Raw genomic sequence first — 13,981 nt, 5'->3', positions numbered from 1 at the left:
ACCAAAAGGTTGGCAGTTGAAACTCATCAGCTGCTCCTTGGAAAGTTCGCTATGCAGGATCAGTATGAGTCAGAACTGACTCTACAGCACTTAACAACAACAACTAGGCTTCTAGTTCATACATGCATAGATTTATTTCAAACAAAAGTGTTTAAACATTTCCATGTGATCAGTCCACCACTCTTCTGTCAGTTTGTCATACTATGGTGACTTGTGTATGGCTTTGAATGTTGTAAGCTATGCCACCAGTATTTGAAATGCTAGCAGGTCATTCATAGTGGATAGGTTTCATCAGTGCCTTAAGACTAAGACCAAATAGGATGAACTAGAGGCAGACTTCTTCTGAAACTTTAGTTACTGAAAACCTGTTAAACATCATTGGATATGCTGCTGGAAGATGAGCCTCTCAGGTTGGAAGTCACTCAAAATATGACTTGGAAAAGCTGCCTTCTCAAAGGAGACTTGACCTTAATGACATGGATGGAGCAAAACTTTTGGGACCTTCACTTGCTGAAGGAATTCTGGTGTGGCACTGTAAGGTAAGCACTGGACCATGAGGTTGGTTTGAACTAAAAGGTTAGTGGTTCAAGCTCACTACCTGCTCCTTGAAAATCTTATTTGTTATTGTTGTTGCTAAGTGCTGTCAGGTCAGTTCTGACTCATACCAACCCTGTATAGGGTTTCCAAGGAGCAACTGGTAGGTTTGAACTGATGGCCTTGTGGTTCACCATCCAGTGCTGATGGTATAGCACCACACCAGGATTCCTGGAAGCACTATACGTGATTGATATGAGATGGAACTGACTTGACAGCACTTAACAACAACAACAACAACTTGCTGATGGGACAAAACTTAAAATGAGAGAAAAAGCTTCCAACATCTATTATTAATCAGAAAATAGAATATAGAAAGTTTGACTCTAGGAGAATTGGAAGTCATCAAGAATGAAATGGAATGTGTAAATATCGATATCTTAGGTATTAATGAGCTGAAATGGACTAGTATTGGCCATTTTGTATCAGACAATCATATATTTTACTATACCAGGAGTGACTAATTGAAGAGAATGAGGTTATATTCATCATCAAAGAGAGCATTTCAAGTACAATGCTGTCTGTGATAAGACAATATCTACAGGCCTACGAGGTAGACCAAGGAGTCCTGTTAGAATAGTGCATTACACATTGGGCTGCTAACCACAGGATCAGCTGTTTGAATCCACAGGAGAAAGGTGATGTTTTCTTCTCCCTTAAGGACTTACAGGGTTGCTATGTGTCTGAACTGACTCAGTAGCAAGAAGGAGCCACAGCAGCACAAGGTAGACCAGTTAATACCACTGTTATTAAGTTTACACACTCACCATTAAAGCCACTGATGAAGAAACTGAAGAAGGATAAGGCTTTGTGAGGCCATGAAGATGTAAAGCCTCAGAAACCCTACCCAGGGTTGCTATGAGTTAGAACTGACTCCATGGCACTTAACTTCCACAGCAAAAACAGCTTTCTTTAGTCTGGAATTTATCAAATGTGTAATCAAGATACAATAATAATTACTAGCAATTGGAATGCAAAAGTTGAAAACAAGAAGGACTGTTGTTGTTACATGCCTTTGAGTCAGTTCTGACTCACAACGACCTTGTAAGGGTTTCCAGTGAACAACTGGTGAGTTTGAACCACCAACCTTGTGGTTAGCAGTCAAGTATTTACCCTACAGTACCACACCAGGACCACAAGAACAACTAGTAGTTGGAAAATATGGCCTTGGTGATATAAATGATGCTGGAGATTGCATGATAGAATTTTTCAGGATCAATGACTTATTTATTGAAGATATTTTCTTCTGTAACTTACAAGTTATTTTGTTGTTGTTTTTAAGTGCCGTCAAGTCGGTTCCAACCCATAACAACACTCTAGAGGGTTTCCAAGGAGTGGCTGGTGAGCTTGAACCACCAACCTTGCAGTTCAAACCAACTGTTTAGTCTAGCGCATTAACCGACAGCGCAACTGCAAGACTCCAGAAGGTATAAAGAAGGTACATATATGCAAGAACCCCACTAGATGGAATACACAGGAAGCAAATCAATTACATCTGTGGAAAGAGAAGATGGAGAAGCTCAATATCATCAACCAAAACAAGGCCAGGGACTGACTGTGGAACAGACCATCAATTGCTCATATACCAGTTTAGGTTGAAGGTGAAGAAAATTAAAACAAGTCCATGTCCTGCTGTGGTACTGTAGGATAAGCTCTGTATTACTAATTGAAAGGTCCGTGGTTCAAATCTACAAGCCACTCCTCTGAAACTCTATTATACAGGATCACTGTGAGTCAGAACCAACCTCGATGGCACATAACATATGAGAGCCAAAATATGACCATGAGTATATCCTACCTGAATTTAGAGACCATCTCAATAAGATATTTGATGAGTTAGACACTAATGATCAAAGACTAGAGATTTGTTGGATGACAACAAGAACATCATCCATGAAGACCGCAAAAGGTTGTTAAAAAGGCAGGAAACAATGAAAAGATCAAAATGGATATCAGAAGAAACTCTAAAATTTGCTCTTGAAGGAAGAGAAGTTAAAGTGACTATGATGAAGTAAAAGAGCTGTACAGAAAATTTGAAAAATCATCTTGAGAAGACAAAACAAATACTATAATGAAGTGTGCAAGAGACCTGGAATTAGAAAACCAAAAGGGAAGTTCGTGATCAGTGATCCTCAAGCTAAAATAACTGAAGAAAATATTCAAGTCTCAAGTTAAAATACTGAAAGATTCTATGGCCAAAATATTGAATAACTCAGGAATTATTGAAAGAAGATGGAAAGAATACAGAGTCACTGTATCAAGGATTGGTCGATATTCAACCATTTTATGAAGTAGCATATGATCAAGAACTGATGGTAATCAAGAAATAACTTCAAGCTGACTGAAGTAAGACTCTCGGAATTTACTGAACAATAATTGAAATATTTCAACAAGCATGCAGTACTGGAGGCATTCAGTCATCTGTGCCAAGAAATTTGGAAGACAGCTACCAGATCAAGTGATTGAAAGAGTTCCATATTTGTACCCATTCCAAAGAAAAGTGATCCAATGAATGAAATGTGGAAACACTCAAACAATATCATTATAGTATCACTCACAAGTAAAATTTTGCTGAAGACAATTTAAAAATGGTGCAGAAGTTAATCTACAGCAAGCTGTCAGAAACTCAAGCTAAATTCAGAAAAGGAAATGGAATGAGGGATATCATTGCTGATGTTAGCTGGATCTTGGCTGAACTCAGAGAATATTAGAAGTATGTTTACTTGTGCTTTATTGACTATGTAAAGGACTTGCTTTATGTGGATTATAACAAACTGTGAAAAACATCGTAAAGAATGGGAAGTCCAGAAAACCTAATTGTGCTAATGAGGTGCATAGACCAAAAGGCAGTCATTCAAACAGAACAAAGGGATACGGAATAGTTTACTATCAAAAAAAGATGTGAATCAGGGTTGCATGCTTGCACTGTACTTATTCAGTCTACATGCTGCACAAATAATCTGAGAAATTGGATTATATGAAGAAGAACAAGACATCATGATTGGAGAAAGTCTCATCAACAACCTGTGATATGCAGATGACACAACCTTGCTTGCTGGAAGCTAAGAAGACTTGAAATACTTACTAACGAAGGCCAAAGACTATAGCCTTCAGTATGGATTGCACCTCAACGTAAAGAAAAGGAATAGCCTCGGAACTGGATCAATAAGTCACATCATGATAAGCAGAGTAAAGATTGAAGTTGTCAAAGATTTCATTTTACTTGTATCCACAATCAACACTTATGAAAGTAGCTGTCAAGAAAGCAAACAACATAGTGCATTAGGCCAATTTTTGGCACGAAATTTCTTTAAAGTGTTAAGAAGCAAAGATGTCTCTTTGAGGTTTGTGTCCCTGACCCAAACCTCATATGCATGAGAAAGCTGGACAATGAATAGGGAAGACTGAAAAAAATAGAATTATGGTGTTGGTGAAGAATGTTGGCTATACCATGGACTGCCAGAACAAACAAATCTCTTTTGGAAGAATTATGGCCAGATTGAACTTTGAAAAGGAGGAAGGTGAGATTTCGTCTCTTGTATTTTGGGCATGTTGTCGGGAATGATCAGTCCCTGAAGAAGTACATCTTACTTGGTAAAGTGGAGGGTCCGTGACAAAGAAGACCGTTACTGCGATGGATTGACATAGTGATAACAACAATGAGCTCAAACATGGCAACAGTTATGAGGATGTCTCAGGACTGGGTAGTGTTTCATTCTCTTGTTCTGAGTCGAAATCAATTGAGCAGCACTAGCAACATAACAATATGTGATGAGTGGATGGCTACAGACAAGATTTTCAGTAATATATTCATCTTCATCTCCTTTGGGTACCTTAAACTCATTGGTAGTTTTTGTGTCATGGAAAATGATTTCGAGATCAAAGTTAAAGACAAATTTTTAACAGCGCTCAAGTGAGCATCGTCCTAAATCACTGAAACTTTGCAACAAGTTAGCAGGAATATTGCCCCATACAACATGCTAATTTTTTAATGGTCCAAGTGTTTTAAGGAAGGTTGGGAAGATCTCAAAAATGAATTCAAGGTTGACAGGTCAGCTCAGAAGTTTATGTTGTTGTTAGGTGCTATTGAAACTTACAGTGAGTTTTTTGGGGATTCAAAAGGTGTCATCTTGATAGAGTTTCATGGATACACAGGATGATCTCAGGGGCTTTTTATGAAGAAAATGTAAGAAAATTGAAACAACAGTGGTGAGAAAAAGACCAGGAAAGTTGCCCTGAGAAATTTTTTCCATCACAATGCATCTGCTTATTCTTCAAGGGTAGCAAGGGCTGTCCTGTGAGAATTTCATTGGGAAACCTTATGCCAGTCACATAACAACCTTGGTCTTACTTTTTCAAACTTCTTTTGTTATCCAACTCCAAAAATATTATTATTTTCATTATAAATGGAATTGTTCTCTTAATTCACTTCAGACATTGTTGATTACTACTGTCTGGAAAGTTGATTTTTTTCTCTATTGATCTTGTATTCTATGTTGTTGCTATGTGCCGTGGAGTCTGTTCTGACTCATAGCGACCCTGTACAGTGTTTCCAAGGCTGTAAATCTTTATGGGAGCAGAAAGCCTCATCTTTTTCCTGCAGAACAGCTGGTAGTTTCAAGCTGCTGACCATGAGATTAGCAGCCTGATTCGTAACCACTACTTTACCAGAGCACCTGGCTGTATTCTACAACCTTGCTAAATTGATTATTTCTAATTGGAGTTGCTTATGAAAGATTGGTATTAATTTTAAATGTTCTTCTTTGATTTTTGATGGCTTCCTTTGAAATTTAGCCGCTGCTGATGTTAAAAGGCAGGCAGGGACTGTAAATGAAGTCACACAGTGGTATATATGCTGATTGTGCCCTCTAGGACAATTGACTTTCTAGTGCGGTGAAAGTGAATGACTCTAAAAACTGGTGAGTCTTGATTTTGCTCCCTACTCTAAACAATGATGAATGCCTCACCGCTATAAAACACGCTTAACTGCAGGAGAAATTAAAAGGTTTTTGTATCTTGAATTCAGAACTATATTTGGATGATAGCTTTCAGTACCATTTGCCTTAGTGAAGCCCTGAGTATGTGCCTGCCCTCCATAACCTGCCACTTATGAATATAGATTAGTGTAGAAACATCATTTAAAAGAGCTTTGTTAAGACATGTCATATTGACCTCTTGAATAAGAGAATCTGAAGACAAGGAGAGTTTGTTGGATCCTAGATGTCACATGAGGTTGCTGTGGTTGTTAAGTGCTGTCAAGTTGGTTCTGACACAGAGGTCCTGTGTAGGTTTTCCAAGAAGCACTAGTAGGCTTAGACCGCTGATCTTAGGTTATGATTCCTGTGATTGTCCTACAGTGCCACACCAGGACATAAGGTAACATGTCTAATAAATATTTGATTGTCCTCCTACACATGTCAAGATACTTGTTAGTTGCTCATCACCCTACCAGCTCAGTGGGAAAAATTAGCACTAAGTAACTACCTGAATAGTTACTGTGTGGCAGATAATTGTCTTAAATTCTTGCCACTTGCTATCTCTTTTACTCCCCTTAGCAATTTTATGAGGCCAATATTCATATTTTCTCCCTTTTATTGATGAGGTAACTGAAGCAGAGCAATAATTGGAGTTACTTTTTGTCCTACAGGTAGAGAATAAGTAGAACCAAGATCTGCCCAAGGTTATGGCTCCAGAGCCTGCCCTGAACCCCAAATTATCCTGAAGTAGGAATATTATTTGAGCAAGGATTCAGATTCCAGGTCCTTGTATTACAAGCTCTAGCTTTAGCCACCATCTGTCTTACTGTTAATGAAGAAGGAACTATCCAACCAATGTTTAAGAAATGTCCTTAAAGTGTTTTCAAATTGCACTATGTACCTTACGTACCTTATGTACGAAGGATTTGAAATTAGACTGTCTTTCTCTGTAAGGATAATGTAATAAAATAAATACTTTAAAATTATTAAATTTTTACTGTATGTCAGGGTAAGTGTTTTACTTGTATAAATTAATGGAACTGTAAAAAACTCTTTGAAACAGGTATTACAATTATTATAGGTGCCATTCATAGATGAAGACATTGAAGCCAGGATGTGAGTGACTTGCCCAAGGCCAGTTAGCAGTAAATGGCAGAGCCCCTACTTGAACCCAGGCAGTCATCTCCAGTGTTCAGATCTTTAACCACTGCTGTGGAGGGTAACTTAACAAAAGAAAAATTCACCTGAAATATGGTCACCACAGTGTAATGATATCAAGAATGCAGTGATAGAGAAGACTGATCCTTGTGCTTGTGCATGTGGCGTTGAAATCACTTCTGTGGGGGAGGAGCACCAAACTATCATCTGTACAAGGAGAGAAATGTGTTGTGACTTAGAGGAGAAAGACTGTTTTGTAATATGAGACAACTGAAAACAATTAGAAACAGGAAAAAGAAACATTACTTTTACAAGGGAATTGATGGAGTTGATGCTTTAACAGAAGATGGGAATAGACCACTGTTGTTGATACTAGGTGCCATCGAGTCGGTACCAACTCATAGCGACCTTATGCACAGCAGAAAGAAACACTGCCTGATCCTGGGCCAACCTCACTATTTTTGCCATGCTTGAGTCCATTGATGCTGCCGCTTGGCCAATGTATCTCGCTGGGTGTCTTCCTCTTTTTGGCTGACCCTTCACCCTACCAAACATGATATCCTTCTCCAGCGACTGGTTCCTCCTGACAATATGTCTGAAGTGTGAAAGACGAAGTTTGGCCATCCTGGCATCCAAGAAACACTCTGGCTGCACTTCTTCTAACACGGATCTGTTTGTTCTTTGGGCAGCCCATGGCACTTTCAATATTCTCCTCCAGCACCATAACTCAAAAGCATCAATTCCTCTACGGTCTTCCTTATTCACTGTCCAGCCTTCGCATGCATATGAGGTTATTGAAAATATCATGGCTTGAGTCAGGTGCACTTTAGTCTTCAAGCTGACATCTTTGCTCTTCAATACTTTAAAAAGGTTTTATGCAGCAGTTTTGCCTAATGCAATATGTCGTTTGATTTCTTGACTGCTGCTTCCATGAGTGTTGATAGTTGATCCAAGAAAAATGAGGTCCTTGACAACTTCAATCTTTTCTCCGTTGATAAGAATGTTATTTATTGGTCCAGTGGTGAGGATTTTTGTTTTCTTTACATTGACCATTAGGATATAGTATATGCTCAGAATCTGTGGCCACTGGGCCCTGAGGAAACTAGGGTCTGGGACAGTTTGGAGCTCTACCTCAGGGATACTTTGAAAGAACATCTTTTGAGAATTAGTTTGATAAAGTGGGTTAGCAGGTACACTGGCTGAATCAATGGTCAATTAACAGAGATGTCAAGGGCTGTAGAAGTGTTCCTAGTAGTGTAAGAAACATCTGGAAAACAGCAGGGACATTTTGAACAGACAAGGTGATACTTTTCTTTTAGTACCAAAATTAGTTTTCTTTTTCTCAAGGCAGTAAAAACTTGGCCTGGGTTTATGTGGCACTTTTCATCAGACATTGTTTCCTGCACAGTGTTCTACTATCAGTGCGAAGCTAAGTATTCAGCCTTTGTGTTTGGTTGAAAGAGAGTAGACTCTGTTCAGGCCATACAGCTGGGTGAATCTGGGACAGTTTTACACCTGATGAGTAGGCCTTGTGGTCTGCAGACTTAATGGATTCCTGAGCTCCCTTTGTCTCCTCATACAGATGTGTTTACTTATTGGTCTTGAGGGCACTACTAATGTCCTTCAAAATCTAAGGCATTTTGAAACTCTAAAGGATTATCTAAATTATAAAAATAAATGCATGTGATGTTTTCATTGATACTATTAAATTGAAGTTTCCAAATTATTTTTACCAAAAGGAAAAAAAAAATTACATTCACATCAAAAGCAAATAAGCCAATGCTGATCACTTACCTCATCTACCATCTGCCAAAGGTCAGCAGAGGTCATGTGTCAATAGATAGGAAATTTTAAAGATAACTTTTACCCATTTCAGCTTTGGCTTCTTTTCTCAAGTCCTCACACAGGCCTTCAGGAATACCAGGATGGTGTGCCCAAGATCCCAACGGCCTGCATTACAGTGGAAGATGCAGAAATGATGTCAAGAATGGCTTCTCGTGGATCCAGAATTGTCATTCAGCTGAAGATGGGGGCGAAGAACTATCCAGATGCTGATTCCTTCAACACTGTAGCAGAGTTGGTTGGGAGCAAGTACCCTGAGCAGGTAAGTCAAGGGGAGAGTGGGCTGTTTGGGGAGAAATGGTTCTGGTCAAGTTATTAATATACCCACTCCTCATTTGAACTCTGGATGTGATGCTGTCGGATCAGCACTGGGCTTTGAACCACGAAGTTCAAACCTAGCAGCTGCTCCTTGGAAACCCTATACCGGGTTGCTGTGAATCGGAACTGACTCAACTAACAATGACAAAAACAACTTCTCATTTACCAACATGGTTAGGATCCAAAGACCAGATCATTATGCAAAAATCAGCATTATGCAGATATGGAGACTGACAAAGTCATATCTCAAAGTGGAGAATGGCTATATCATTATATAACTGCCTAACCACTGAGAATCATGGCCCAATCCAGTTAACAGAAAACCTTAATCATCACAGCCAGCATTAATTACTCTTGCCTTACATCTTTCTGTTCATTACTGCCAGAAAGTAGAATGTTAGTACTTTCATAAACACAGAATGTTAGATAATGAGGTAGTTGGTAAGTAAGGAGTAGGTGTAAGGATTAAAGTAATATAAATTTGAGTTGATAGGTTAGGTTGACTTCCATATCTCTGACACAGCCTTGGTAACGTGTTCCATATGAGTCTAAAGAATAGTGCTAAAAGTAAGGAGGAGCAAGTTAGATGCAATGGAAGTTATTTTTTAAAAAGAAGAGGGTAGTTTGAAATTACCGTTATTCAACCTGCAGGCATAAAGTAGGCATAAGGGAGGAAGGTGGGTTACCCTTTGGTCTGTGGCTGATAGACTCTTATAAGTGATAATAATACCTAACACAGCCCCTAACCACCTCATTATGGATGTTTTGACAGTAACTTAATAAAAGCACAATGTCAACAAGTAAAGCATCCATCTGTGTTGGCCCAGGAGCCCTAGTTCAATGTGTGGTGAATCTCAGCTCTAGAAAACTGTACATATTATTGGCACATATTAACACATTTTAAAGCCCTATTTTATAGGAAATTTGGCAAAGGACTTAAATGATGCTGGCACAGCATGATTAATGTGATTAATCACATTGAATTGTTGTTGTTAGGTGCCACCGCGTCCATACCGACCCATAGCGACCTTATGCACAGCAGAATGAAGCACTGCCCGATCCTGGGCCAACCTCACTTGAGTCCATCGATGCTGCCACTTGGCCAATCCATCTCATTGGAGGTCTGCCTCTTATTCCCTGTCCCTCTATCTTACCAAACATGATATCCTTCTCCAGTGACTAGTCCCTCCTGACAACATGACCGAAGTATGAGAGACGAAGTTTGGCCATCTTGACCTCCAAGGAGCATTTTGGCTGCACTGGTTCTTTTGGCAGCCCATGGCACTGTCAATCTTCTCCTCCAACACCATAACTCAAAAACATCAATTCTTCTACGGTCTTCCTTATTCACTGACCAGATTTTGCATGCATATGAGGTTACTGAAAATACCATGGCTTGGGTCAGGCTCACCTTAGTCCTCAAGCTGATATCTTTGCTCTTCAACACTTTAAAAAGGTCTTGTGCAGAAGATTTGCCTAATGCAATACATCGTTTGATTTCTTGACTGCTGCTTCCATAAGTGTTGATAGTTGATGCAAGAAGAATGAAGCCCTTGGCAACTTCAATCTTTTCTCCATTGATAAGAATGTTGTTTACTTGTCCAGTGGTGAGGAATTTTGTTTTCTTTACATTGATATGTAATCCATATAGAAGGTTGTGCTCTTTGATCTTCATCAGTAAATGTTTTAAGTCTTCTTCACTTCCAGCAAGTAAGGTTGTATCATCTGCATATCGCAGGTTGTTAATGAGTCTTCCTCTAATTCTGATGCCACATTTTTCTTCATATAATCCAGCTTCTCAGATTATTTGCTCAGCATACAGATTGAATAAGTATGGTGAAAGAATACAACCTTGTCGCACACCTTTTTAAATTTTAAAACATTCAGTGTTTCCATTTTCTATTCAAACAACTGCCTCTTGGTGCATGGTCATATTCCTCATGAGCACAATTAAGTGTTCTGGAATACTCATACTTCACAATGTTGTCCATAGCTTGTCATGATCCACACAATCGAAAGCCTTTGCGTAGTCAATAAAGCACAGGTAAACATCTTTCTGATAGTCTCTGCTTTCAGCCAAGATCCATTGGACATCAGCAATGATATCCCTCGTTCCACTGCCTCTTCTGAATCCGGCTTGAACCTCTGGAAGTTCTCTGTCAATGTATGATTGTAGCCATTTCTGTATTACCTTGAGCAAAACTTTACTCGCATGGGATATCAAAGAGATTGTCTGATGATTTCTGTATTCCTTTGGGTCACCTCTCTTTGGAACGGGCACAAATATGGATCTCTTCCAATCAGTCGGCCAGATAGTTGTCTTCCAAATTTCTTGGTAGAGATGAGTGAGTGTCTCCTGTGCTGCCTCACTTTCTTGAAAGATTTCATTTTTTTATTCCATCAATTCCTGGTGCCTTGTTCTTTGCCAATTCCTTCAGTGCGCCTTGGACTTCCTCCTTCAGTATCATTGGCTCTTGATCATATGCTACCTCTTGAAATGGTTGAACATTAACCATTTCCTTTTGGTACAGTGACTCTGTGTATTCCTTTCATCTTCTCTTAATGCTTTCTGCATCATTCAATAATTTTCCCAGTGAATTTTTCAATAAGGAAAATCGAGGCTTGATTTTTTTCTTCAGTTCTCCCAGCTTGAGAAATGCTGAGCGTGTTCTTCCTTTTTGGTTTTCTCAATCCAGATCTTTGCACATTTTGTTGTAATATTTGGCTTTATTTTCTCAAACTGATCTTTGAAATTTTCTGTTCAGCTCTTGGACCTCCTCATTTCTTCTATTTGCTTTAGCATCTCTATGCTGGAGAGCAAGTTTCAGTGTCTCTTCTGACATAGAAGAGACCTTTCCCTTCTTTCTTGTCTTCTCAGTGACGTTTTGCATTCTTCATGTATGATGTTCATTGAATTGTACAGTATAATAAATGTTTAATTGGTGAATGTGGCACTACATAAATCTTTACAACAATAATAAAACAAAAGCAAAACCCAATTTCATAATCTAGTCATAAGATTGGGTCAAATAGACCATGGACTCAAAAAAGAAAAAGACCAATACTGTAATCAGTTTCAAAATACGTGAAAATAGAAGTAGGGAGGTAAAAACAACCAACCAACCAAATCCATTGCTGTAGTTGTTTTTGTTAAGTGCCTTTGAATCAGTTCCAACTTATGTTGTTGTTGTTAGGTACCATAAAGTCAGTTCCGACTCATAGAGACCCCATGCACAACAGAATGAAACACTGCCTGATTCTGCACCATCCTCACAATCATTTTTATGCTTGAGCCCATTGCTATTGTCTTGGTGTTAATCCATCTCATTGGAGGTCTTCCTGATTTTCATTGATCTTCCACTTTATCAAGCGTGATGTCCTTCTCCAGGGACTGGTTACTCCTGATAATATGTCCCAAGTATGAGAGACGCAATCTTGCCATCATGGCTTCTAAGGAGCATTCCAACTGTACTCCTTCCAACACAGATTTATTTGTTCTTCTAGCAGTCACTGTGTTTTTAATATTCTTTTCCAACACCATAACTTAAATGCATAAATTCTTCTCCAGTTTTTCTTATTCATTGTCCAATTTATACTTGCATATGAGGCAATTGAAAATACCATGGCTCAGGTCAAACACACCTTAGTCCTCAAACTGGTATCATTGCTCTTCAACACTTTCAAGAGATTATTATGCAGCAGATTTACCTAATGCAATACATCATTTGATTTTTGACTGCTGTTTCCATGAGTGTTGATTGTGGATCCCAGAAAAATGAAATCTTTGACAAGTTGAATCTTTTTTCCATTTATCATGTTATTTATTGATCCAATTGTGAGAATTTTTGCTTTCTTTACATTGATGTGTGAGTTATACTGAATGAAGGTTACAGTCTTTGATTTTCACCAGTAAGTATTTTAAGTTCTCTTCATTTCAGCAAGTAAGGTTGTATCAGATGATATCAAAGGTTGTTAATGAGTCTTCTTCCTATCCTGATGTCATGCTCTTTTCATTCAGCTTCATCAGATTATTTGCTCAGCATATAGGTTGAATAAGTATGGTGAAAGAATACAGCCCTGACACACACCTTTTCTGATTTTAAACCATTCAGTATCCCCTTTTGTTCTGGAGTATCCATTCTTCACAGTGTTAGCCGTAGTTTTTCATGATACACATAGTCAAGAATCTTTGCATAGTAATAAATCACAAGCGAACATCTTTTTGGTATTCTCTACTTTTAGCCAAGATCCATCTGATGTCAGCAATTACTGATCCTTCCTCTTTGTTTCTAACCACCTTATTCTAGTCACCAATAATTATGAATACATCTTTGATCAATTTCAGACTGAAGAAATTGGTAGAATTCTTAATTTCATCATCACTGGCTTTAGTGGTTGCTACAATCCTGTATAGAGTTTCCAAGTAGTGATTGGTGGGTTTGAACCACAGTCCTTGTGATTCACAGTCCAGTCCTTATCCGATAAGCAGCATTTCACCAGAAGCTGTAGCATTGATTCCAATTCCTGACAGCCCATGTGTTACAGAGCAGAACTACTCCACAGAGCCATCTTTTAGAAGCAGATCACAAGGCCTTTTCTCTTGCAGGTTCAAACCACCAGCCTTTAGGTAAGCAGCAGATTGCAAACCTCTTTTGCCATTCAAATACCATTGTAGACATACATCTTACCTTCCCCCTAAATAACCCAAGATGACATGTCTTGGCTCTTCCAGACTAAGACTTCTTTCTCCACTCTGGCGTCTTCCAGAAACTGCTCCTCTGTGATTTGAGCATGGTATGTAGAATTCAGCAGACCTTGAAAATATCAAGGAAGTGTATTTCTTTGGGGAGAAAACAGACTTCTGGAAGCTGTGACATTAGTCATCTGAAGTCCTTTTTCTCAGACAGCTTTATCCCTGGTCAACCAAGTTATATAGAAGGCTTGTCCATTGCTGAGAAAGAATCTGAGAGAGTAAGAAATATAGCTCTTTGACCTCTGAGCAGATATTCCCTGGCACTAAGATGGCAATATTATTTCCAGTTCATTAAGGGGCTAATCTGTGTCTTAAAATTCATAAGAGAACTACTGCCTTT

The 13,981-nt window shown here is 38.8% G+C and overlaps 1 protein-coding gene across 1 annotated transcript in view; it reads left to right on the top strand.

The window, feature by feature from the left end:
* Window positions 1-13,981, top strand: part of CPQ (carboxypeptidase Q) — a 577,066-nt gene that overhangs the window by 159,567 nt on the left and 403,518 nt on the right. Inside the window, exon 3 of the mRNA XM_006859198.1 lies at window positions 8,625-8,832. Within this exon, the coding sequence (XP_006859260.1) occupies window positions 8,625-8,832 (208 nt within the window). The remainder of the gene's footprint in view (window positions 1-8,624; window positions 8,833-13,981) is intronic.

This window comes from Chrysochloris asiatica, unplaced genomic scaffold (assembly GCF_000296735.1).
Source record: "Chrysochloris asiatica unplaced genomic scaffold, ChrAsi1.0 scaffold00031, whole genome shotgun sequence".
In the NCBI taxonomy this organism is placed as follows: domain Eukaryota; kingdom Metazoa; phylum Chordata; class Mammalia; order Afrosoricida; family Chrysochloridae; genus Chrysochloris; species Chrysochloris asiatica.
Note: the sequence above shows the minus strand (reverse complement) of the source record. Positions and strands in the feature narration are given on the sequence as shown.